The 27246-nt window shown below is 35.7% G+C and overlaps 1 protein-coding gene across 9 annotated transcripts in view; it reads left to right on the top strand.

Annotated features, from left to right (window-relative positions):
- LOC149570249 (ran-binding protein M homolog) overlaps positions 1 to 27246 on the top strand; it is a 212664-nt gene that overhangs the window by 56764 nt on the left and 128654 nt on the right. For all 9 annotated transcript variants that reach the window (XM_089822889.1, XM_089822885.1, XM_089822890.1 and 6 more), the window contains 2 exons: positions 7633 to 7779; positions 7991 to 8077. In XM_089822889.1, coding sequence (XP_089679015.1) covers positions 7633 to 7779; positions 7991 to 8077 — 234 coding nt within the window. The remainder of the gene's footprint in view (positions 1 to 7632; positions 7780 to 7990; positions 8078 to 27246) is intronic.

The raw sequence follows: 27246 nt of genomic DNA, 5'->3' as shown, positions 1-27246 counted from the left end.
TCAAGGAATTGCATGAACAAGTAAGAAGAAATTTGGAGGAGAAACCTTGAATATAAGAACAGGGTTGATAAAAGGAGAAGGGAAGTCCAATTCAAAGGAGATTTGGTGATGGCATTCCTTAAGGAGAGATTACCTAAGGGACAATCCACTAAGTTGCTCATGAAACGGATAGGGCTTGTGGTGTGAAAGTTGTGAACCAAGCATAAGAGCCTAAGTTCATCACATAACTGCATCACATATATATCATGGAGGGAGGGAAGTCAAGGAGATGAGTCCTTTCAATCCCAATTCTAAAGAACTAAGTCTAGAGAGATTAGTGCTAACTAAACAAGTAAGGAGCACTGATGCAAACTAGGTCTAGGAAGAAGAGAGAAAAGATATCCAAGTCCTTGGAAACCCTAGATGAATGTGAGAAGCTAGAGCTAGATATAAGTAAATATGCTGAAGGGACAAAGAAGTAGAAGAACACACCTTTAGAATCTGTTTTATGCTTGTTGTATTGATCGGAATGGATAGAATTTGTTGAAGTTAGGGAGTGAAACTGGGGAGCAGACAAAACCCAAAAATCTTTCGGCACTCCGTTAGGGGCGAACTGGATAATCAGGGGCAAAATGGAGCATCAGGGGTGCAGTGCGCCCCTGATTGACTATGTGCAACATTTATTCAAATTTTGCAGTTTCGAAGAAAGTCGAAAAGGGTACTCAAATCTGAAACTTGTTCGTCAATTTGATATCCACAACCTACGATAAAGAAAGGGTTTTTATTGTTGATGGGGGGTTTGCCTCGGTCAAACCCCAACTTACGAATTAACCTTGAATTGAAATATTTGCAATAGCATGAATGTAAAGCAAATGTACGCATTCACCTTACAATAGTCGGATCTGTCGAATCGAATGCAATGTGCTTACTTCACCAATTGATTTGGATCAAGAAGATGAAGATGAATGAGTGTAAGAGATGCAACAAAGGATATGAACAGATTGAAGAAGATCTTGAAGATGAACTCCTTCAATTGCATGAATGCTTGAATCCTTGATCTTCAATAGAGGAATACTTGAAAGCTTGAGCTTGTGGATGCTTGAACACTTTTGGATGAGATATGAAAATGGAGGAAATGAAAGGGTTTATATAGAGTTTGGAATAGACTAACTCCTACAGGCCGACTTGCCTAAGAATTAACACCCCGAACATACCTGGACATGGCACCCGAAGAGGAGACCCAAAATAGGTCCCAATCAGAGGCGCACTACAACCATAGAAACAAGGTCCCAGAATTCAGGATTCCAAAACAGGTCCCATATCTTCAGAATTAGGTGCAGAATCCAAGATATAGTCATTATGGTGTGAAGAACAGATTCAAAGTGGATAGATGAAGAGAAGGGAGGACCAAGGAGGATAGATCCTACCTCGAGCTTAATGCTTTGAAAATAGGAGCTTTAAAGATCTATTAGGTTTTACCCCAATTCCACCTAGGAGAAAGGACAAAAAAAGGAAGCAAGAATGAAAGATACAAGAGATTGATGATCTCGCATTAAATAGGTGCTAAACTTTCATTAAATTGAAGTGTGTCCAATTTAAGATGGTACAAAGCCTTGCAAGGTGATTCATAAATTTGGGCCCAAAGCTTATGAAATCAAATTGTCCATAGGTTCGGAAATTTCCCCTATCTTCAATATTGTAGATTTGTTCCCTTATAGGCCACCACAAGGTACAAAATGAGGAGATCAGTTGGAGATAGTAGACCCATCATGCCAGTACAATTAAAAAGTATTCTTGACATTTAGGTCATCAAGCAAACAAGGAGGGGCACTTATAAGGAATACTTGTTGAAACGGGCAAGACTTTCAAAATTTGAGGCAGTTTGGATGAATGAAGCAACTATCCTCAAACATGGTTCCTCTTTGCAACAACTAGCAACTCAAGGGACTTGAGTTTTGTTTTTCTTGGAAAGTATGGTGCAGGGGCACACTTCTACATCATTGGTGATCAAGGATCAATTCACTTTTATCTTTGTTGTATCGTAATAAGGCATTTTGCCACAATTTGTAACATGGATGTGATCTGTTTCTTGTAATGGCCCCATTATGCCTAATTGAGCAGTGGAGGTCAACTATGGTTAAACCATGATTAGATGAGTTTTAGGATATTATAGAATCATTTTTGAGTGCCATGTAGTGATTTGGATTGATTAGTACATCAAGTTGCACAAATTAACCTAAAATGCAAAAAGATGTCATTTTGTTGTAGAGTTGTCGAAGTGCAACTTTGACAACTATTGCAAATTGGTCTATTAGTTAAATTCCAATGGTTAGTTGGTTGAAAATATAGTTGAAACAGTTGATCAAGGCAAGATTTAAGCCTTTCTAATTGATGAATGATGTAACTTAGTGGTTGGATGCAATTGAAGGAGTTTTTGGTGCTGATCAATAAAGATTTCACTAGTTTTTTTGCCTTTGAATGTGTTGGTGAACATTGGTGTGTATTGATTTCCATTAATTCTGATCTTGAAATGATAGTCGTGAGTTATTCCTTCATTAAAATTGATTTGAACTCATTTGACCAATCAAAGAGGAATTTGTAAAGGATTTTGTGCAAACTAGTCTAAATATTTACACAGCGAGGGTTTCTTAAACAAATGGATTATGCCTAACATTCCACCATAGGAAACTCATGATTCTGGGGGGAATGTTAGGACATCCAATGTACTAGAGAATGCATTTGGTTTTAGATCAGTGCCAACAAAATCTGAATTTTGCCATGATGCCCTAGCTTGGCAGTTATATGTGACGAGCCAAATTTGAAGGGAAAAGTGGTGTTGCAGAGCCATAGAAGGTGTGTGGGTTGCAAGTAAGAACTTGATGTTCTCAAATAAGGGGAAGAATGAATTAGTTTCCTTCTTGCATGGACAAACCCATATAATGGGTGTTTTTCCAAACCCTCACCAAGTTAGTGTTTACAAACCATTTTGGCCCATCTTGGGTTAATACACTAGATGGCAAAACCGAGATCCCAAATTGTGAAATTTCTTAGTCCATCCAAAAGGGTATGAGTATGAATTTTGTTTGGGGGGTTGTTAAGGTTGATTTTGAGAAAAGTTCAAATTACCTGATTAAGAGGGCTAATTGTTTTAGGTCTTTTTTAGGCCTACTTGCACTAAAACATTGTGTGTACTTTTGTGCATGTTGCCAAGTGAACTAGAATGGGCAAAATGGTTCATGAAGGATATGAGGGACATCCACACACCCTAGATGCTTGTTAAAAGATCTTAGGTTGCACGTGAGGAGAATTACTTTTAAGGAGGTCTTAGGGGGAAAGAGTTTTCTATAAGGAGCTTAAACCCAACTTGTATAACATATTGCTCTAGTGAAGTGAGGAGCATAGTAGGAGCAAGGCTGAAGGGAAGACTCATCCTTGGAAGGGTTGGAGTGGTTAGGACTATCTTTGGTGACTAGAATAAAATCTAAGAACTTAACCCTAAGGATTCTTGAGGAATACTCTTGCACTCTACATTACAGATTGAATTGATTCCAGGGGCTAATTCACCAAATGAGGCCTCTACTAAAATGATACCAACAAAAAGTGAAGGTTTGAACAAACAAGTATAGGAGTTGTTGCAGAAAGGGTTGATTAGAGGTTTTCAGTCTGTGTTGTACAGATAGTACTAGCACCAAAGAAAAATGGAAAATGGAGGATGTGTATAGATTCTCGAGCTATAATAAGATCACGATCAAATATAGATTTCCCTTTTCGAAGATGGATGATATTATTGATTGTTTAAGTGGATCAATGTATTTCAAAAAGATTGATCTGAAGATTGGATGTCACCAAGTTGAAGATAAGAGAAGGAGATGAATGGAGTGGAAGACAATCTTCAAGAGAAAGAAGGGGCTGTATTATTGGACAGTCATGCCTTTTGTGCTAACCAATACACTGAACACATTCATGTGGTTCATGAAAGAGTTTCTGGGTAGGTTTGTCATTGTTTATCTAGATGATATTTTGATTTTTAGTAAGATATTGAAGGAGCATATAATGCATATTTGTAGGGTATTTGAGGGGTTGAGAGAAGATAAATTGTTGATTAGTTTGAAGAAGTGCAGTTTTGTGATGGAGTTGGTCTATTTGGGATTTGTAGTTTTAGTACAAGATCTAAAACTAGACCCAAAGAAGGTGAAGGCTATCCTTATATGGCCTACCGCAAAGAGTTCATGATTTGGCTAGCTTTTACAGAAATTTTATAAGAAATTTCAATAGTGTTTGTGGGCCCTTGACTAAAAAAATGAGAGAGGATAGGAATGAGTTTAAGTGGACTACAGGAGCAAACAAGAGCTTTGAATTGTTGAAACAAAAAGTTATAGACAATCTTGTTTTAACACTTCTAGATTTTAATAAGGTGTTTCATGTAGGCTGTGATGATAGTGGTAATGTCATTGGACTATGATAGAGATTTGTAATATTTAAGTAGTCAAGGAAAGTTAAATCAGAGGCATTTGAATCACATTAACAATGAACAAAGTGGATTTTCTCTCATTCGAGATTAAGCCATTCTACTTTTCAATGACAATTTAACATGGAACCATCCAAATTCTCAAAAGAATCTTGGCTCTGCTATCGAAGGGGATCTTTTTTTATGTCCAAGATTGTGTTTTCTTGCCTTCTAAATGTTAAATTAGACCACTTGCCCCGTTGAATGAGAGCCTGCTGCCTGTAGCAGAAGTTATTCGGTATCTGGCAGAGATGAATTCACTGCCAATTTATGGTGTTTCGCTGTGAGCTCAGAAAGTAATTCTTTGCTGCAAGAATGCAGAGTTGACTATTTCAAATTGATGTTGAAATGATTTAGAATGATCTTGTTTAAATAGGTGATTGGGGGTGTATGATATCCTGTATGGGTTGACTTTGATAATGAATGGGTTAATAAAATTTTATTTATTTAATTGTTTCTTTAGGCCTTGTAGGCTGACTTGCTAAGGAAATGATAGCTTTGTTTTGAGACCCCATATCTCTTCTCAAAGGCCAATGTTGGTAATTCATACACAGAAAAGCCTTTTTTATTTGACATTATGTTCGTTGAAATATAACCTTATAAAGAATAAGAAATTAAATGAAAATTTCTTTGTTTCTTGAAGCTCGGGTGAGTCTTTTTTGTTGTTTAGGAGCTATGAATCCTCATTTACAATTATAATTTTTCCATGGATTCATATTTAATGTAGAACTCCCTGTATTTTTGCAAATTGTGGGCATCATTGTTATCTGGGTGTAACACCTTTACGAATGAGTTGTTTTCAAATAGTTGGAAATGAGAGTTTGGGTTAGAGAGAACAATTTTATGTTGATATGGGTAACTGTACTATGTTAGTAAGCTAGGAACATATGAATCTGTGTTTTGAATTACTTCTTGTTAGCATGAATGCTGATGTTACTACATTGCGGGAGTATCCTGAGCATTGGAGAGTATTGATATGTTGCATTCATGATTGTGTTTGTCATTGATGTCAACATAGTATGGTTTCTGTAAAGACTGGCTGAGTATTAGACAAAGATCTTGATGGTACAGACAATGGTTTGATTGTCTGGTGATGCAAAGTCATGGACATGTTGGACACAGTGTCCTAATGATGTGGTCGAGTGCGCAGAGTCTAAGTTGAAGTCGTACGGAAGATGTACCTGATTTACAGAGAGCAGTTCAGAGAGAGTATTGTCAGTGTAGTTCCTCTTGGCTGTTCGCTATCTTTCATCTGAGATGTAATGAAGAGATGCGTAGTTAGGCAATGACAGAAGACAGTCAACTGATGCGTCAGCAAGTGTGCAAGCCTTAGTCTCGCACGTATGAAGTTTTGTATAGATCGTGAGCCGATAGTGTTATTGTAATCTTAATTAATTAGTTATCTTATTTTAGTTAATTGAGAAAGCCTCAAAGCCGACTCAAGGAATTATTATGAAAATATGGTATAAAAGAAAGATGTTTTCCTTGATTGTAATGTGTATTCAAGTGTCCATTGTTGCATGAAGTGCGAAGTGCGAAAAGGAGCAGAGTGCTTGAGGAATGCATGTAAGCGATCCAAGAGATTATTGGATGCAAGATTTGTGATTTGGTTTCAAGATCAGGAGGAGCAGAGGTCCGTTTGATAGGACAAAGAAAAATGAATGAGCAATACAGTACAATTCTATTATTTTGCAAGGAATAATAGAGAGATAATTTATTCTGCAAGGAATAATACAGAGATCATTTGGACAGTGGGTTCATTGGTCTTGCCCTTGAAGCTATTTGGGCAGTGGGTCCAACTGTCTTCCACAACTCCTAACAAGGTTGGAATCTCCTAACAGGGATTTAAAGTCTCCTAACAGGGACCCATATGTATTGAATGTATTCATAAATTCCTAACAGGGTCCATCCTCTAACAAAGAATATTTATATTAGTACATCATCTTGTGGGTACCATCCCCACTAGGGTTTTCTCTCTGATCAAGGCTTTCCCTAGTTAACATATTTGGTGTCCTAACAGGGTCCATCCTCTAACAAAGAATAATAATATTAGTACATCATCTTGTGGGTACCATCCCCACCGGGGTTTTCTCTCTGATCAAGGGTTTCCCTAGTTAACATATTTGGTGTTATTGTGTATGAGTATCTTGTTGTGGTTCTAGTTTGTATTGCTCATATGGTTAAGATTGATAATTGTGATAATAGTTGGATAATTGATTCACCCCCCATGTCAATTATATCAGTGGACTATATATTCTAACACTTCCCATATTTGAGATCTCAAATTCTTGAAGATAGAATAAATGTAGCAAGAGACACAACAATTCTACTTAGCTAATAGTAACTTCTTGAAGCCATCTAAGAGGCACATTATTTAAACTTACCCATGCTTTATAGAGGTCACTAACTATACCCATGTCTAGGATCCATTATCTATAGTAGTTGAGGGGAAGTGAGGTAGGAAAATGTGATAATATATGGGTTGGTAGTTGAATGAGGGTATGCCTCATGAAAATTCATGCATGACTTGTCGAAGGAAGAGTGACATGCCATGTACACATCTACAAAATTGTGCATGTGCATTACTACCAAATTGATTTATGTGGACATGCTGTATAATGGACATTTGATGCTCAAACCTCAGGTTATATAATCCAGTTTGAGCTAAGCAACCCGAGTTAAACTAATGAAGCTTACTCAAATTATGCTCAAAATAATGTGTAGATTAGCATTTTGTAAGCTTTCTATAAAAGTCAATATTATATTGGAGGTCTTTTCTATGGGAAAGGATTTAAAGTTAGAATTCTTTTTACACTAGGATAAAATTGTAAATTTACAACTATACAAAACAATTGAAATGTTATTCATGCAGCTTAATTACGAAACTTGTTAAAAAATGTCTGTAACTAATATCCGTGTTTGTTTTATGTGGAATATCTTTCATGACGTACCTAAATCCTATTTTGAATTGTAGTGTTATGAAGTTCTCCGTTTGAGAACACTTGATGTATTTGACATTGTTTTCAATTGTTAAAAGGCGTAATAATATTCCCTGATTTAATGATGTGTATATTCATGATTTAGCTTATCACATGGCCACTGTCTATTGTAAATTACAATGATGATTGCTCTAAATTTACTTATAGGTGGGAACCAAATAGCTTTGGGTATCATGGAGATGATGGCAAGGTGTTTCATGATTCAGGGCTTGGGATGCTGTTTGGCTCCACTTACACTACTGGAGATACAGTGGGTGCTGGCATAAATAATGCATCACAGGATGTATTTTTTACGTATGGAATTTTTCCATTTCTACAGAACTAATTATCTTATTGATTATGGTTTCAGAATTAGATTGATTCTTTAGGGATTTGTTACAAAAAGCGGTTGAAGTGTCATAAGAATATACTATTTCTCAGGTTAATGTCAAGATGATTGTTGGCATCTTTCTATGGATTGTAATAGACAAAAATATGTATGTTTGTTTGGAATTTTAATGTGCAGAAAGAATGGAAAATTTATTGGATCTATCACAAAGGATTACGAAGGGGGCTTATTTCCTACAGTTGGTCTTCATAGCCCAAATGAGGGGTATGTTTTTCTGCTTCCGTATAATTGAATCAAATCTCTTTGTAGTTTTACAGTTATGTTGCCAATTCCAAGGCCATGTAGGATTGTGGCAAAATTGAACTTTTGGGCCGTCAATGTCAATAATTTTTTAAGGAGATTTGCTTTACTCCAATTTAGAAGTTTAGTGAGGTTTGTATTTTCTCATTGTGGACATGGTCCTTATTTGAAGAGTAGAATTGTTTAATTTGACTTTTGTCCATAGGAAAAAAATACCATAGATTAAGATATAAATTGAAACCAGTTGGAACATAGCTTCAAGAAAATGCCATCACACTTATAACATAGTGCAACATATGTTAGCATTTTTAATGGTATTTGACCTTCTTTCTCAAGTTTTAATGTCCAATTAAACCGTGTGCAGTCCCTAATATAAATTAAGTGGGTAAATGGTATGTAGTTGCAGTTCATGCTGGTGTTTATTGTTGAGTTTCCATGCTCATTTGCCATGAGCAATGATTTGCCCTCCCAACCATAGACAATCAGCAATTGTCATTTCCAAGCAATCTATCCGCTTAATAAGGCAGATCGTATTTTTTTTTGTTCCCTATCATCTATCTTCAAAAGGAAGATTAATCTTCCTATATACCATTTAAATATCACCCTTCCAAATTTTGCCCCCCAGTTAAATAATTAAAGTTGCCACCCTTATATAATATGATAATTATTATATAGTATACAATAATATAATAAGATAATAATTATAATATATATTATTAATGATATTATAATTATAATTATAATATAACCAAATAATGTTAAAATATTATCTCACAATAACATAATTGTTGATCTCAGGTTATGGATATGCTGAAACTTGTAGTAGCACTTAATTATTTCTGCGTGTTTCAAGTTACCTTCTCAATGCATATGTATATGAGATTAAGAGGCATCTCTCTTTGTAGAGACACGATCTCTTTAATTCTCATTAATCATTGATAACATTTGCTTATTATTATGATTAAGAATGTGATAATAACTTATACATATAATAATATAATAATATACATACATACATATATATATATACATACATATATATATACATATATACATATACATATATATATATATATATACATATACATATATATATATATATATATATATATATATATAATATCTAACACACACACACACACACTTTATTATCAATAATACTAATGACTCATCATAATAATCGTGTAGATAAAGTCATTCAAACATTTGATTTTATCGATTGGAATTATCTGATTGACGCTAGAAGCATTAAAACTCCCTCTTAGCTAGGGAGAACAATTTCTATCCGAACAACACAAGGTACAACTATTACCTTACGATAATATAAGGAGAATAGTTTGTCTAAGAATATCAACCATATATTCATCAGCATACAGTAACCATTTGGATTGAAACTACAATTCATTAATACTTTCCCTTAGTTGGGGAGGATAAACACATGATTAGATATTACCTCAATGTAATATCAGGAATTACAAATTTATATCCCCCATTTTGATATCGTTTATGATATCATGAGTAATGGCCTTCTGAATATCGATTTATATGATATTCACCAATTACTCCAATAAATATAAGGTAATGGTCTCCTGAATATTGTGTCACATGGTATTCACCAAGTACCAATGACATATCTATATTACAAACAACTCATAGGCCATCATTGTAATGACATCTGTCACTTGTTGATTTACAAGATATAAGATATCATGATTTGCTTAGACATCAACATATGATATCCATCATGATAGAAGGTTAGACTATAGTAAGATCATCACCTTACCATAGTAACACAAACAAACATCAATGAAAGATCGCCACCTTCCATGGTGTTTCCACAAAGTTATGCAATAACTTACATAACATTCACCATGACAGTGGGTGGAACAAACGCTTTCACCTCAAACTTCTTTCTCATAGAGAAGGATGCATTATAGTATATCATAGGTAGTCACTGATGTTGAGTCTCCCTCTCAATAAGGGCTTTGGTTAATAACTCCAAATTTGTCTTCAATATTGTACAAACTTCACTTTGGCACAAAGATGGAACTTCATCTCATGAATCATAGTTCTCTGACTGCTATAGTTTTGTGATCACTAGAGAATCCATATCGACATGGTTTACTCCCTCTGAATCAATATGACCAAGATCCTCAAAAGTTGGTCGAAGCATATGTAATAACCCTCCTCAAATCTGCTCTCAAAAAATGCTGATGAAAGCTCAAAAAATTTCATCAAACAATTCACATGCAGGGGACATATGACTGATATAGTATTTCAGCTTGCTTTAAATGACTCTTTCTTCAATTTGCATCAATGAGAATCTTGTGCTAGGAGACTCAAAATGGACTACACAATGACCTAACATGAATGTGCAACTAATTTTGACAAGATTCAATGCATATATATGATCTAAGCATGAAAAATGAACACCTACAACCAACTGGCATTTTAACAAACAGTTGGTATGCAAACTAACTAGGTGATAAATAATGAAATTGAATTGCTCAAATGACACCAGCAACTATTATCTTCTTAGTTTGCAAATGAAATTTCTAATACAATGCTCATGGAATATGGCCAAGACTTTTGACATTTACATGGATTACAAAATGATAATGTTGGTATAATGCACACTTACAGCTGAAACTTATAATACCTTAAAAGAACAATACTAATAAAGGAACCTGGTTGTAGATGGCTGTAATAATTTTCTTCAATGCTGCCCCTTTTGCTTTGCTTTTCTGATTTGCTTTTTCGAATTGCTTTATCGGGTTGCTTTTTTGGCCTGCTTTTTCGATTCCGCTTTTTCTGACTACTTTTTTGGCCTGCTTTTTCGGTTTCGCTTTTTCGGACTGCTTTTTCATATCTGCTTTTTCAGACTGCTACCCTGTTGAATCTCAAGACCATATCTTTCAATGACGTCAAGATTTCCAGCTTGAAGGGATTTCGTCCTTCAAACTATTGAGACATAATCTCTAGAAAATTTTCCAATTTCTTTGATATTTCCAAGCATACTAAAAAGAAGCTCTTCCCTTTTTTTTATAGTGTTCTCACAAGAGCTCAATCCTTCGTTTTCTCAATGTGGGATAAAACATCACTCCTTTTATGTAACTTATGTCTCCAATGTGTTATAAAATAAAGGGGACTCTTTTAATTTAAATATTTCCCACAAACTATAGTCTATGCATTAATAAAGTTAAATATTTAAATTTAACTTTATAAAATAGCTTTATCAATGCATAACAAATCTTATCAATGATAAACAAGTCTTCTTGTCGATTTTAAACAATTACCATTGACATACCGCTGCCACTAGATGTCCAACCATATCCAAGATGACTTACTATAAATAGTAAGTATGCCCCAAAGTTGCCTCAAAACCCCACAGAAAAACCTGCAACTGAAACTATCTAGGCCAAATGGCCTCTAAGTCCCTTTAATGTCCTAGTTAGCCTATGAGACCGTGGGGAAATAGGCTAACAACATTATCATGCTATAAATGCTAAAAAGGGGACATTACAGCATATCCGCTATTTGCTCCCTCTATTTACAAGGTTGCCTTAATGAAGTGTCAGGTTCCCTTTTAATATAGAAGGAATACTCATAATTGTAATGTAAAATTCCTACTCTGATATCATCAATCAATTTTGCATCTTATCAAATATAAAAAACTTCTTTATGATATTCTTCTTTGGAAGGAATCATCTGTGGAGATTGTTGATGCATGTTTTATGACCCACCAAACAGTAGAGGAAAATACCAAAATATCATATCCTCTCTTGAATAAAGTCTTATTTACGCCAAGATTGCTAGAAGATCATATGATGACTTCAAGGTTCCTTCAACATCAGAGGTCTTGGTTGTGGATAAGCTTGGTGGTTTATATGATTTGTTGATGATCACAATGGGCCTTACGTACGTTTCAAGCCATATTGGATGCAGGAGCTATCTAATGTTTTTGCAATGACGTACATTTATGGATTTTCACGAAATATGTAGGAATGAAATAGGATAGGGTTTAGAGGTTATATTTTACTCCTACGGGAAGTGATGAGAATAGATGGTACTCCGGTGGACAAATTCCTCAATTTACCGAGCTTTGCTTCACCAAGTTATACTACAACTACACATGAACTCGTGCAATCTTCAAGGGTTATGCGAAAGATTTTCATACGACCACAGACACCATCATAATTAACAATGTATGCGTACGATAAAGTTAAACATATGTATGAAAGGGGTTCATGCTAACTTTGCACAACGATTTATAATCACTAAAACGTCAAAAGTATGAACTAAAGGAACTCATTAATACGCCATCGCATAACCCATTGCAATCACAACACTTTGACTAAACTAAACTTAATCTAAATGATGGAATTTAAGAGAACAAGCAAGCACCAAGATACATCAAGTATTTACCAAAGCTTCAACGAAAACTCTATTATCTCAGTAGCTCATAGCAACAATCTCAGAAAATCCTCCCTTACAAATTAGAAGTGAGGCCTTTATATAGATTCTCGATTAGAAAGGATGGCGCAAATGATCACAATAACCAATGGCCCAGATTGTGCCGCATCAACCGTAAAAAGAAAAAGAATCTATATTAATGCAATAAGGAAGGCACTACTATAGTGGGTAATATATGCCCACTATGCATGCTCATTCAGGAAGGGAGTGGGGTGCAATAAATGATCACTAAGAATACTCACTATGTAGTAAATGCATCTATCCTTGATTCCCTTGCTTGAAGGCATGGAATCAATCCAACATTGTCTCCAACTCTTTTGTACTAATGCTTGGTGCCGACTCTTGCTTGAATTCTAAAACTAAAACAGCTCTTTCTGCCTATCCTAAACTTTCCTCCCAATCCGGTAGCAAGTCTTGAGTGATGTGCATGGTATTTGAGAAGATGGAGAAGTTATCAAAATCATTTCTTTCAAAAACATTCAACTAAGAGAACTCTTCAAACTTGACTTTCAAATTGTCTGTTGTGATTTCATCCTCTACCAATCTTTGTGACAGCAAAAATGCAACTTTATTGGACACCCCTTGCCTGATGTTGTCAACCACCTTTTTCCATTAAGTGGATTCCTTGGTGAAACTCTTAAACATCTCCTTAGCTGTGATCACTGCACTATACCATCAAAGGAAATCAGAGACATCGCTTTCGCTGATAACTCAATGATCGATCAATGTCTTCTTTGGGGTCTCTATCAGATTTTGAATATCGGAAATCATTTCATCTTGGTAAATATGCTCATCTTCCCAGAATTCCTCCATGCACTTGATCCTGAAGAGTACAACTAATGCCTTAGTATGCACTTGCACCAATTCTTCCTTATGTTTGAAGGCTTCTCCCTAAATTCTTTCAGCCCAAACCTTCGCATCTTGAGTAGTTTGCTTGATCCTGTCAATATCATCTACCGCTTTAGATGAAACACTTGTCAAAGGGACAAATGCTTGATCGTCATCTCTTACTAGACGAGGCAAGTTGTTGATGCACTGACACAAGGCTTTGATTTCTCTAATTTGTTTCTAGCATCCTTCTTTCAACTTCTTCAGTCTATCTTTCAAAGCCTGAGTAGAGTCATCAAATTCTTCTCTGATTTTCTTTTGAGAAGCGTGACTAAGATTGATTCTGTGACATGGTACTCATCTGGAGCAATTTGGTCCTTACCCTTGCCAACTGTAGGAGTTGCAGTTTGCATAATTCCGAACCTTGATTCTCCTCACACAATCTTAGTGGATCTTTTTGTTTTCCCTTTCTCTTCGGTTTGGTTTGCTTGGTCAAAAATTTATTGGAGTTCAATTGCTGGATCAACCTTCTTTTGTTGACCCTTTTGAATTCGTTGCTTTAACCACTCTAGAATAGGTATACTCTAGTCTCTTGGGATCACCAATTGTTCTTTCCTTTGGACCTTGAAAGTTGATCTCCTTTGCACCTCCTGGACTATCCATCATCACCTCAGGAGAGGCAACTTCTACAGGTTGAATCTATATCGCAGCTGCAGGAGCTTCTTCCTCTGCTGGACTAACCTCATCCTCCATCATTTCTCTCTCTAAGATTGCAACAAGACTTTCCTCCTTAGCTTTATCTTGATCTCTTCCTTTCCCTTGTACAAGTTTTTCATAGGCATTTATACTCAATCTATCATGTACTGGTTTGGCCATATTTTCTTCTTTTTCAAATTTCCTTATACTTGTCCCTACTTCTTGCCTTTAAAATGTTTCGATATTTTGAACACTGGGAGAGTGACTTAGAGAAGTTTGAGCATTTCCATATTTATAGTTATTCTATTGAGTCTCTTCATCTGTCTCACTCCTAGGATGCATTTTTCAAGCTACCTCTTACCCTTTCCTACTTCCTACACCTTTTGACGAAGTTTCTCTTTCTTTAATACTCCCTTTGGATATTTTCCTTGGTCGTTCATCCCTGAGTGGTCGATGGCTAATTAATCTATATGTAAATCCATTTGCTAACACAACTTGTTTAGTGAGTTTACGCTCAATCCACAACTTTGTAAAATCCAAGACTGGCTTTGAAAGAGTGTCCAATTCTGTGACCTCTTTCTTTTGGCAATCATATAGATGAATTGTCATTTGTGGATTGAATATTTTTCGCATCACATTTTGTCCTCCTCCATCTGATTAGGAACTTGGAATATGTTGCATGCTTTGATAATGGTCAATGACAATCTTGAATGCATCCTCGTTCTAATTTTGTGCTCATCTGTAGGATATGCCCAAAATTCTTTGAGGTGAACTTTATGCTAATACTTTGATCCTACTACTGATGTGATCTTGTTATAGGGATCAAAATCAAACATTTTTGGATAAAGTGGAAGACGAAAGAAGTGGAGTTCATTTAATGATCTCTCTATTGCCTTTAGACACGGGTATGTCACAATTTTGCTTTCTTCAGTAGAAATTGGGAATTGCAATCCCAACTTCCTCTTCCCTTTTTAAATTTTGTCATAGATTGTGAGTTGTCGAGTAATTTCTAATAAGATCATATGATCTATTGGGTATCTTGGAAGTTTGTATGGCTCCATGGAAAATCCCTTAACTCGGATGTATGAAAAGTTGGGAAATTGAATGAACCAAGCACCGTAGTCCTCTACCAACTTCATTGCGCCAACATATAATCTCATATGCAGCTTCTTTTGCAGGGTCTTCACTATGTGCATGGCAAAGCCATCATTAACTCTTACATAATCATCTTCGGAATATAAATTAGTTGCAGGTAACATTCATGAACTTTCAAGTGTTGGGTTCTCCTCCTAATTGATCCGTTGCATTTCAGTCCATCATAATTCATCCTTCGTGCTAACATATAGATGACGTAAGAGCACATGTAAAACTTTCTTTTGTGCTCTAGATTCAACAATTGTTCATTCAAGTTATCACTTATGTGTCTAGCCCAATCTATCCTATCACCTTCTTCTGCCACCGGCTTAACGAAGTACCTCATCCAAGATTCAAATTTATAGGAATAAGACATGCCAAAATTGCGACTAGGCATCATGATCATGGTTCTGTACTCCTCCTACAAGTCAAGCCATACTAGTACCTTAGGAATCCTTGAATGATGCGATCAATTCTTTTTCAACCTTGTTGATTATTTCTTCATAGAATTAGACTCCAACAGTGTAGACTCTGAGTGCCTGCTCCTGTGTTTTCATCACCATTCTCAGGTGTGAAGGAATCCCAAATGCTTCAGATATAGATGCCGGAGAAAAATCTGTGAGAATATTTCGGTCTGAATCCTTGATTGTTCTATCCTTGGGACTATAGCGTTTGGCACATTCCACAATCAGCTTTGGATGCTGAAAGGCAAAGGGAAAACAACTGCAAAAATTCCACTTCTCATGATCCTAGTGGCCAAGTGTGTATGCTGATGATCTTTGTATCCAAACATTCTCCAATTGAACTTTTTCAAATCGAGGTTACTAAGGCTTCCACTAACATGATTTTGGATTCGAGGTGGAATCCTCTCCTTTCATTCTTTATTAATTGTCCAAGCGTTTCCCCTATTTCCTCGGGGTTCTGCCATTCTTCCTTCCTACAAAACATAAAATGTTCATACGTAAGAATACGCAAACATCATTAAAAAGCAGAGATAATTCCTCCAACAGATGAAGATTTTGAAATTTTGTCAAGATTTCCAAATTCTTCTCCTCAGAATTCACTTTTCATGATTTTCTCAAGAAACTTGCAAATTTCTCCAACTCATTCGAAAAGTTCCTTTCTAATGAAGCTCAGAATCCTCCTTTCGTAATTTGCAAGAAAGTTTCTTCTCTCTCCTTGAGAATTCTGAATACCTTTATGCTTTCTTGGGGAAACTACTTCAAGTTTTTCCTCACAAGCCCTCTGAATTCCAGTCTTGCTCTGCTAATGTGTTTTTCAAACTTTTGTATGTGATAGAACGAAATGGTTTGATTATATAAGCCATCCTTCTGAAAAAGATAGCATTAAAGTTTTAGGCTAAAATTAGGCAGCTGCTTTACTTTGTCACCAAGATTCCAATTTTGTGCCACTTGTCGGTTTTTATCGTATTTTTCAAAAAATTTGTCATTTTGATGCTTTTAGCTTAATAAAGAAGCTATTAATGATTTATCTAATTTCAATTGTTTTGGAATTTAATCAATTAAATATTTAATTAAAATCAATATTTAATTAATTTTCTTGATTTAAATGCAGAAAATCATTTTCTTTTCAATTTCCCTAATATAAATTATTTTTTTGATTATTTTTCAAAAATAGTCAATTAAATATTAATAAGACTAATATTTAATTTTATGTAAATCCAAAACAATATCTTGAAAAGCCATTTTGAATTTTTTTTTTAAATGCAACTTTTTCAGCCTTGAAGAATTTTCTCCAATATTCCGATTTTTTCCAATTTATTCTAAACACTTTCACTTTTTTTTGAAAATTTCCAAAATTTCTGAACTTTCACAAAATTGATGTATTTGAAATTTTCAATTTTTTGCACGTTTGGATTTCACAATTTTTACTTTTCAGAATTTTCACAACATTTTGGATTGTCAAATTTTCTCACTGTCTAGTATTTTTCAAAATTTCCAAGCTTTTTTGAATTTTTCGAAATTATCAAAACTTTTCCAAATTTCCGAAAATTTAGAACTTTTCCCATTTGGATTTCAAAATTCTCAAACATTTGGAAATTTTTTTCACTATCTAGGATTTTTCAAATTTTCCCAAGTTTTCAATTTCTCATCTTTTTAAAGATTAATCAATTTTCGTTTTTGCACTCCATAGTTTGGAAGAGATGGGTAATTTTTTTCTGATGTCCAAGATTTCATTCCCTTGGAAAATTTCCATGACTATGGAGAAATTGTACCGCAAAAAAATGGAGAACAACATTTTCATTGGGTCAAGGTCTCTATCCATTGGGGAAAATTCCGTTGTATAGTGGAAAATGCGCTCCAAAGTTTTGGGAGAGCAGGATTTTGAGGCAATGAAAGATTCCATCCCAGATGAAAGAAATGTGTGGTGAGGGAATAAATGAACTCCACAAACTTCGATGAGCGTGTTTTGAAGGGGGTTGTGGATTCTCCTTGTTTGACCATTCCCTCACCTTGGTTGACTTGTGCTTCAATGTTTTGGGACAGTGGGTTTTTATATACGTCAAGGATTCCCTTCGTAGGAGACCTTCCATGGGATTGACAAAAATGCGCTCCAAGGATTATGGAGATCGTTGGTTTAGTCATGTTAAGGATTTTATCCATGACAAGCAAATTTCGTCACTTGGGCTAAAGCACAACCCACATTTCAAGGAGAGCATAGTTTAGAGGATGTTGAGGATTTTAAGATCGCTGATCATTCCATCCTAGTCGTTGACTTGCATTCCATTTATGGCAATGTTTCTATATTGGACTTGCTATTTCCACTTTACTCCATCATCCAAACAAACTGTGTGACACTGAAAGGGGGGAATTATGCGGTTGGTTGATTGACCCATGAATTGCCTTAACATGCATTCTAATGAGTGTGGGGATTCCATGGTTGAATCCACTATGCTTTGCATCTAACCGCTTCTGTTTACTACTCCAAGTAGAAATAGGGGCATGAACAGGGGACCTATGAAATGGCCGATGGTGACGAGTAGTCACAAATTACAATAATGATCAAGGAAAAGAACAAGAGCATAACTCTTACACTATAAGCATGGATATAGGTAAGAAATTTACTACGACATGCAAATAAAATTAGTATTCAATACTTTTCTCAAGATACTCTTTAACATTCTTCCTAATGTTTTCTAAAAACTTATAATTATTGTTTAAGAAAATACTTTATCTCAAGATACTCTTTAACAGTCTTCCTAATGTTTTCTAAAAACTTATAATATTGTTTAAGAAAATACTTATCTCTTATAATCAAAGGATATGATTTAAAGAAGATTCTTTAGCTGCTACTCATCAAAGCTTACTCCTCACTATTCTTGAGGTTCAACATCCTTCTTAATGTAAACTATTTCTTTCTTCCTACCAAGTATTAGCTCTGTCTAATGCTGTAATTCAGTCCTTTTATCCAATAAAGGATCACAACAGTAATTCCCTGTGTTGGTAAATTAATTCATTATCACCATTGTACTTCATCAATCGAGCTACTAGTTGAGTGTTTAAATATTATTCTCATCATTATGAGAGAAATATCCTTTAGCGGTAAGTGTCAATCATTTTCCAACTACCATTAAGATTCTCTTAATTTCGTTTCTTATAGACACATGACTTCCTTAGTCAAACTTCAGTTATAGTGAAATGCAGGCTATCACTGATATTCAATTCTTAAGACTCAACATCAAAGATAGAGGCCCCATGTCCTTGGTATAGTTAGCAGAGAGGTTAAGAGAGTTACTCACTTAACTTATAACCAAAAGTTAAGTCAATCCAATGATGCAGATTCATATATATCCAATTACTTTCTAGAACTTCATTATGTAATGAAATAAAAATCTTTAGGCACAACGGCCAATGATAGTATTACAAGATTATTCATTCCTTTATGAGTGGAACATAATACCCAAGCACTCTTAGGAATACATTCATTAGGTGTCTAATGGTATAAGTGTTGCATGCTCATGGGATGCTCTTTTGGTTTATTGATCGAGTGCAAAGCCTATGGCTGCATTGTGCATCTCTAAAATAAAATACCCAAAGCAAAAATTGAATTATACAACCCTTGAGTAAATTGCGATGGATAATATTTTGCCGATGGCCCAAAACATTTTCTATTGTTACTTTACTTTTGAACCTATAGCTCAAGCTTATGATGCTGCGTTGTTCTATTTGTGAGGGCCCCATGCTTCATCATTCAATTTCTTAGACTCACAGTCCAAGACAATTACAATTTTGGTGGCAGATGTGCACCTCAATCCCCTATCCCAAGTTAGTTTAAATATTGCTATTAATGATGTTGGTTCTTCTGGTGACACTATTCCCACAAGGTGTTTCCATAATGTGAAGGTCGGGCATAGTAATGACGGAGAAACCTCAACCTATGTTTGCAAGGTGTTAATAATCCAGAGACTCCAGATATAGCAGAAATAGAAGAAGATATGTGTGAGGCGTGTTGGATGGATATTTTGCAACCAAAAATTTGTTCAAATCAAATTGCAAAACAAGTAGACCAACCACAACGTGAGACCAAGTCTCTCCTACATTAAAGGGAAGGCTCCCCATTCCACCATTCCTTGGATCAACTCAAGGTAAGCAAGAAGTTGAGAGATTTTGAAAGAGTGTTACCAATATTCTTTCCTCTTAACTTTCAAGAAAGAATCCACTTACCCTTAGAGCAAGTAATTGGCAAGATGGAATCTCTAACTACACTTATATCTAATAGTTGGAGACGGTGATACTGATAAAATCACACCATCTCAAAGGCTGATTGAAACCGTACATGTTTGGCCCTAAGTTCTGTTTTAATCTATTCTATAAAAATAACCGTTGACACAAAAGTTTGCACCCTAGCCCGATGTGTTATCCTCGAGCGACCTTGTGTAACATGGAAACAATCTCAAAGTGTGGGATTTGAAAGAAGAGATTGAATCTTCGGAGAGGGCCGACTGCCTCACTATCAGGGTGAACCTAAACTAAAACTTAGAAGGTAAAAGGAGAAGGATGATAAAATTAAAAATGCTAAGAGTAAATACGGTGATGCACCAAAATAGATTTTTGATTCTTCCCTTCCTGTAGATGCTGATGTAATACACTGCAGGAGAATCGCCAAAGATGTCATAGCCCCCACCAATTAACGACATAGTGAAAGATAAACAATAACACAAAGATTTAGATCCACCACAATGCCAATTCTCATAATAGAATCATAAGATTTACATACAACATGCCTGACTGTAAGGCCTTCCGGGTTATGGTCAAATACATAGTAATTACAATAATAGTTTTGCAAGAACATGCAAGTTCCAAACACCAGCTAGCCCAAACTACAATCTGGTAGAAAATCCCCAAGAAGAATCTAAACTTGTGCTCGCAAGCCACCAAGCAACCTTCTTATTTCCCAAGCCCACACTTAGCTACTAGCCTTGTTAAACTTTGCTCCTCTCAGCTACTCCATGTTGAATTGTATCCTAAATTGAATCAAGACAAGAAAAAAACCCCTACTTATACTAACCAAGCCACAAGTCTTCCTAGCAAGTTACATTAAATAAACCCTCAAGCCATAAATCGGCTTGGCAACAAACTTTAAATACATGAAATAACTAAAAACTTAGGACAAGGCCCAAGTTCACATTGCATAACTAACTCATATGACTACATAAGAGCACACTCCCTTAGGCGTAGGCCCACATGCCATCGAACGATCTAAATCCAAGAGTGCATACGACAACTCCCTTGGATTGAAGCTCGCAAAAACAATCTCCAAAGTTTGTTAGTAAATCAGGAACATGCCATCAACAGCCACGAAAACGACTCTAACTCCAACGTGATTACTCCAAACTTCATGCACTCTTAGGAAAAGTTTACCCAATGTGCCTCAAACACATCCCGAACCATGCAAACCATAGGTCCACAGAATCCGAGCTCGATGCTCTTGCATTAGATGCACATAACACTAATAAGCACTCAAACTCATACAAATATTAAAATATTACTCTAATCTATCCTCTAAGGATTCATATGTAGGGCAAAGCCAATGGAGTGTTACATGGATATGAGATTCACAATGCAACATCCATAGACTAGATTAACACAACACATGAACTTAAAGAACATAAAAGAAACAATTAGCAATAAGCAAGAAATATGCACAGATAATTAAATGGGAGAAAAGATAAAAATAGATTTTATTGATGTATGGCAAGACAAAGTTACAGTTGTAGAGCAAAGATTTCTGCAAAAGAATCCAAAAGAACCCAGAAAATGTTTACAAACTAGTTTTTATAGATCAAGCATAAATCAAATCTTACGTTGAGCTTAAACTCCACCCATAGTGGAGTTGAGGTTACAGAGTAAAAAAGAAATGAAGAATTAGATAAAATTCTGATTTCCATTGCAACCGGTAGTTGAAAGGAAAATCATTCCTTTGCAAAAAGATTGCATCTGGTAGTTGAAAGGACAATCATTCCTTTGCAAAAAACATTAAATGAGCATGGAGAGCCATTAATGTCATTATTACAAGGCTCAAGAAGTTGTTCTGCGTTAAACAGATAGTCCTTATAATGGGTCATGGCGCCAGAAGTTAAATCGTGCTGCTGTCAAAAATTGGGAAGAGATAACATGCAGTGTTAACCCACCCATGTACACTTGTAGAGTTGACCCGCGAGGAAAGGATTTTATTTGCCCCCAAAAGTGGTGGACCGTCGATAAAGATCCTTTCATTTGAAATGGACGGCCTAGATGTTGCAAAATCTCCCAATGAATGATTAAAACACAACCACTGATGAAGAATCTTTAAAATTTGGCAGTTGGCATATTTCCCAATGAATGATGGAAAAAACAACAAAATATTTCGCTATTTTGTAGACAACCAAAAATGACCCCTGCGAAATAGTGAAATGGGTTAACATGAAGGTTAACCTTTCGCTTCTATTGAGCTACTAGCACAAAGAACAACGGGAATACTTCACCGAGAACCCCATATTAGAAAAAATTGAGCCATTCGATAGAACACACTGAGCCACTTGGTGTTAAAGGGCAGAAATGTTAACTGCAACCTTTGATGTGTTAACCCACTGCAAAGAATCTAGACCTTTGAAGTTTTCTCAGATTGATTATCTATGATGGGCTGAATGGGGGTGAAAATAGCCAACTTTTTTGGCGACTCAATGGGATGCTCGCCTGCTAAGCATAAGATGAGTGGCGTTAAGCAATCCTTTGGGCATGGAGTCATAGAAAGAGAACAATGTGTTAGCCCACCTGTAACTTCACAAAAATCTAAACCCAACAAAAAACAAAAGCTCTTGATAGCTTTGGACAACTCTAGGATGTAGCAATTATGTACACGCACTTGTTGAAAAGATGAAAAAACATCTAACCTACTATATACAGACATCTACAATACAAAAATCAAACAAAGCCAAATAACTGGCTTGTTGAAATAGCTTCCTTTTTTCTTTTCTTGGGGTGCTTGACATGTCCAAGCGCCATCCTCCCTTCATTTACTCGGCTGGTTGCAATACAACATTCCACCTGGACATGATGTAAAAGGGGACCCTCCTATTTGATCATGTCGCTCAGTTTGATGAATCGAATCATCCTTAATGTCCTTGAAGACCAAAATGTCATCATCAACCCCCGAGAGAAGAACACTCCTAGCCGATCCACATGTTCTTGCAGCTCAAATACCTCAGCGAATGCTGGTCCAGGTAGAACCTCTTCATTATCAGCAATGAAACTAGGGAGTTCATTGAATAAATCAGCTTCCATCTCATCCTCCTCTTCGTAAACCAACAAAATCTGCTGCCCCTGCTGCTCTTTCACAGATTGGAACAGATTTGGAATGACAACATCTTGTTCATCTATAACATAGATTCTTGGCTCAGGTTCATCCATATGCCTGAATGGATCCAAGTAGTCTTCCTCCTCATTAAAGAGAGTACAGTTCATGTTTCCAGGACTCATCATGTAAGGCTCTACATGATTAGTGTAAAATGGCTCTGCTTCTGTGGAGGTCTTTGTGCCATATCTAGTTTTTAAAAAACACGTGGGACCAATCAGCAGCAATATACCCACCACTTAGTTTAGAAGTGAAAGCTCTGGTTAAGCAAATGGCCCTGGTTAAGCAAATGGCTAAGTGTTCTGTAAAATTCCAGGCCTATGTCTGAATGTAAATCCCAGTAACTATTCATACACATTTACAAATCTGAACCCAGTCTCGTTTTAATCGAATTGAATACAGTATTTGATTTGAATTTGTTATGCACATAAAATAAAAATACATTTTTATTAAATTCAGAATAGAATGCACCTGGAATTACAATCTGAAATACTCCTTTCGTTCTCCTTGCTAGGCCAGCAATCGTTACTTTAATTATTCAGAAACGATGTAATAGATCCCATTAATTGTTACACAGTAGCATAGTACTCCTTTGACTTTGATCAAATGAATTTTGCCATGTCTGATTAATCTTCTTCCTCAGGAAATAATTGCGAATACCGCCTGATAGCACTATAAAATCTTATTGGTTTTTCTACCGGAAGACAAAGATAACAATCAGAGTCTATACACTACTGACATATATAGACAAAATCCACTCCTTGTGTTTCCCTGAGATACACTTATACATGTTACGTGCTGATACAGACAGTCGTCAATAATCATTAGTAATTTCTGCCACCATTCTCCTAGAGTTTGAACCCAACTTCCTTCTAATAGACATCTTCCAAATTTATTGCACACGTATTTGCCACTTTTGCGCCTTCTATTTGATTGGTTGTGAGAACAATAAAATTCTGTCCGGACTCCACTGCAATATCCAGATTTGTGATGCTAAGGGGCATGGAATTCTTTGTTCAACTTTACTCCACTAGGTTAGGAAATCCTGACGAAAGAAATTCAAATACACATTCTCCAACTTCCGATGATCAAATCTATACTCATGCCCTTTGAAGAGCCATTGCCTCTATTTAAACAATGGAAATCTCGTAATTGCCACAACTGATTTAGTTAGATTATTCACAATATAAGTTTTTTTATAAACTTAAGTTTTATGAAATGCTTACTATAATCTTATTTATTATTAGTTAATTAATATTAGTTCAATAGATTTGTTGAAACTAATATAAAATAATTAACGTTTATTTGCCAATTCGACATTCAAAAGGAAAGTCCTCTAGGAGGGATATTACAAGTCTCCCCTCCCTCATGTTGTTTGCCCACAAGCAATTGCAAATTAGGATGTTGTAATATCTGTTCACCTTCCCATGTAGCTTCATCCACCAGTAGATTTTTCCGTTGTATTAAATATTTCTTGATAGATCTATTACGCAAATGTCTTTCGCATATATCCAAAATGTTTTTAGGAATGGTTTCCAATTTCCCTTCTGGGTCCAAGTGTGGTAAATCTTTTGATACAATGACCTGATTTCTGAGAGCCTTCTCGAGGCAAGAAACATGAAAAATATTATGGATACGACTGCCTTCTAGTAAATCCAATTCATATGCAACTGCACCAATATTGCGGACAATCGGATGAGGCCCATATAAGCGGGGCTTCAACTTCTTAGCACCACTGTGTCTGATTGAAGATTGTCGATAGGGCTATAACCTGAGATACACCAACTCATCTTCATTAAAACTGTGCTCTGTATGTTTCCTCTCTGCATAATTTTTTTGTTGATTTTGTGTAGATTGTAAATTTTCGTTGAGGGCTTTTAAAATATCCTGATTTTCCTGAAGCCAATTCTGGGCTTTGTGTACATTATTGTGGGAAAAAGCAAGATCAGCAAAAGATACAACATCATATCCATACAAAGCCTTAAATGGAGTTATACCAATAGAGATATGATATGTTGTGTTCTAACAATATTCCCCTAAATACAACCACCGGATCCAAGCCTTTTGATACCTAGTGACATAATTACAAAGATATCCTTCAACTCATTTGTTCACAATTTCGGATTACCCATCTGTTTGTGGATGGTAGCTGGTGCTATGATTCAAATTTGTACCTTTTAATCTGAACAATTCTTCCCAGAAGATGCTCAGAAATCAGCTATCTCTATTGCTGATGATATCCTTTGGCAAGCCATGCAAATGGAACACTTGCTTGAAAAATAATTTAGCGACTTGAACTTTTGTGAAATCTATAGTGATAGCAAAGAAATGGGAAAATTTTGTCAGTCTATAACCACAACAAAAATACAATCTTTACCTTGTACTCTAGGCAAACCAGTAATGAAATCCATAGAAACACTTGCCCATTTTTGAGTTGGAATGGGTAAAGGTTGAAGCAATCCTGTTGGATAGGAATGCTCGGCTTTATTCTGCTAGCATGTGATACATTCCTTCATATATTATAAGACATCATTTCTTAGCCCTTTCCATGTGAATTGTTCACGGATTTGCCTATAAGTTTTGAAATAACCTGTATGACATACCAAGGGTAAATCGTGGAGTGCCTGCACAATCTTCAATTTCAATTTAAATCTTGGTACAAGAAAAATTCTGTCTTTATAATAAATAATCTAATTTATAATCTTGAATCTTTCATCTTGAACATTCCCATCCAAAATGTCATGTGCAAATGTATTTTTAGAATATTTCGCTAATGATAGTGATTTCCAATCAACTGCGACCCCTGAAATAGCATTTATTTCAAGTTTCCTGGATAATGCATCAGGAACCACATTGTTCTCGCCTTTAATGGATTCAATTTCAGAATCATAGGCTTGGATCTTACTAATCCATTTTTGTTGACTTTCATTCAAATCTTTCTAGCATAAGAAATATTTCAAATTGTTATGATTAGTTCTAACTACAAATCTACCTACCACTAAATATTGTCAAAATTTAGCCAATGCATTCATTATGGCTAACATTTCCTTATCATATATTGAATACAACCTTTATTTATTATTGAGTTTCCTGCTTTCATAAGCTAAAGGATACTTGTTTTGCATTAAAACGACTCCTATTCCTTCACCAGAAGCATCACATTCTAAGACAAATGGCTGATTGAAATCTGGGAGTGCAAGAACTGGAGAAGAACTCATTACCTCCTTGAGTTTGTCAAATATCTGTTGTGCTTCTTCAGTCCATTTGAATGCCCCCTTTTTGGTAAGATATGTTAGTGGTGCTTCGAGCTGTGAAAATCCTCTAATCTGCTGTAATAACTGCATAGACCAAAGAAACCTCTTATATCTGAAAGATTCCGTAGAGGTGGCCAATCCAAAATGACTCTAATCTTCTCTTGATGTACATGCACCCTTTTAGCATTGATCATATGCCCCAAATATAAATTCTTTGTCATAACAAATTAACAGTTAGAGGCTTTTGCATAAAGGGACTGTCTTTCCATTATACCCAAAATCTCGTCAGTATGTCTCAAGTGTTCCTCCCAAGTCTTGCTGTAAACCAGTATATCATCAAAGAAAACTAACAAAAACTTCCTCAGTTGTTTATTAAAGATATGATTCATACAAGACTTAAATGTTGCTAGAGCATTTGTTAGTCCAAATGGCATGACTAAAAATTCATAGTGACCATAATGGCAACGAAAAGCAATTTTATGAATATCACGTTCCCTTAGTTTTATCTAATGGTACCCAAATTTTAAATCAATTTTAGAAAAATATACATGCAATTCATCTAACAATTTGTTAATGCAGGGAATCGGATTCCTGTTTTTCATGGTATTTTTATTGAGGGCACAATAATCTATACACATGCAAAGAGTCCCATCTTTCTTTTTGACCAGCACTACTGAAGAAGCAAATGGACTTGAACTGGGCTTGATATGTCACATGTCTAGCAACTTCTTAATGGCCTTTTCTATTTCATCTTTAAATGCCTTAGGATGTCTATAAGGAGTAGTAATAACTGGCTTTGCCCCTTCTTCCAGCTCGATAGTATGTTCAAAACCTCTATCTAGAGGTACTCCAGGAGGTATGTCATTGAAAATGACAATATGTGAATCTAAAATC

Source organism: Cupressus sempervirens, chromosome 3 (assembly GCF_028749045.1).
Source record: "Cupressus sempervirens isolate cs-2001-9-10 chromosome 3, ASM2874904v1, whole genome shotgun sequence".
NCBI lineage: Eukaryota > Viridiplantae > Streptophyta > Pinopsida > Cupressales > Cupressaceae > Cupressus > Cupressus sempervirens.
This window is presented reverse-complemented; position numbering and strand designations above follow the sequence as displayed.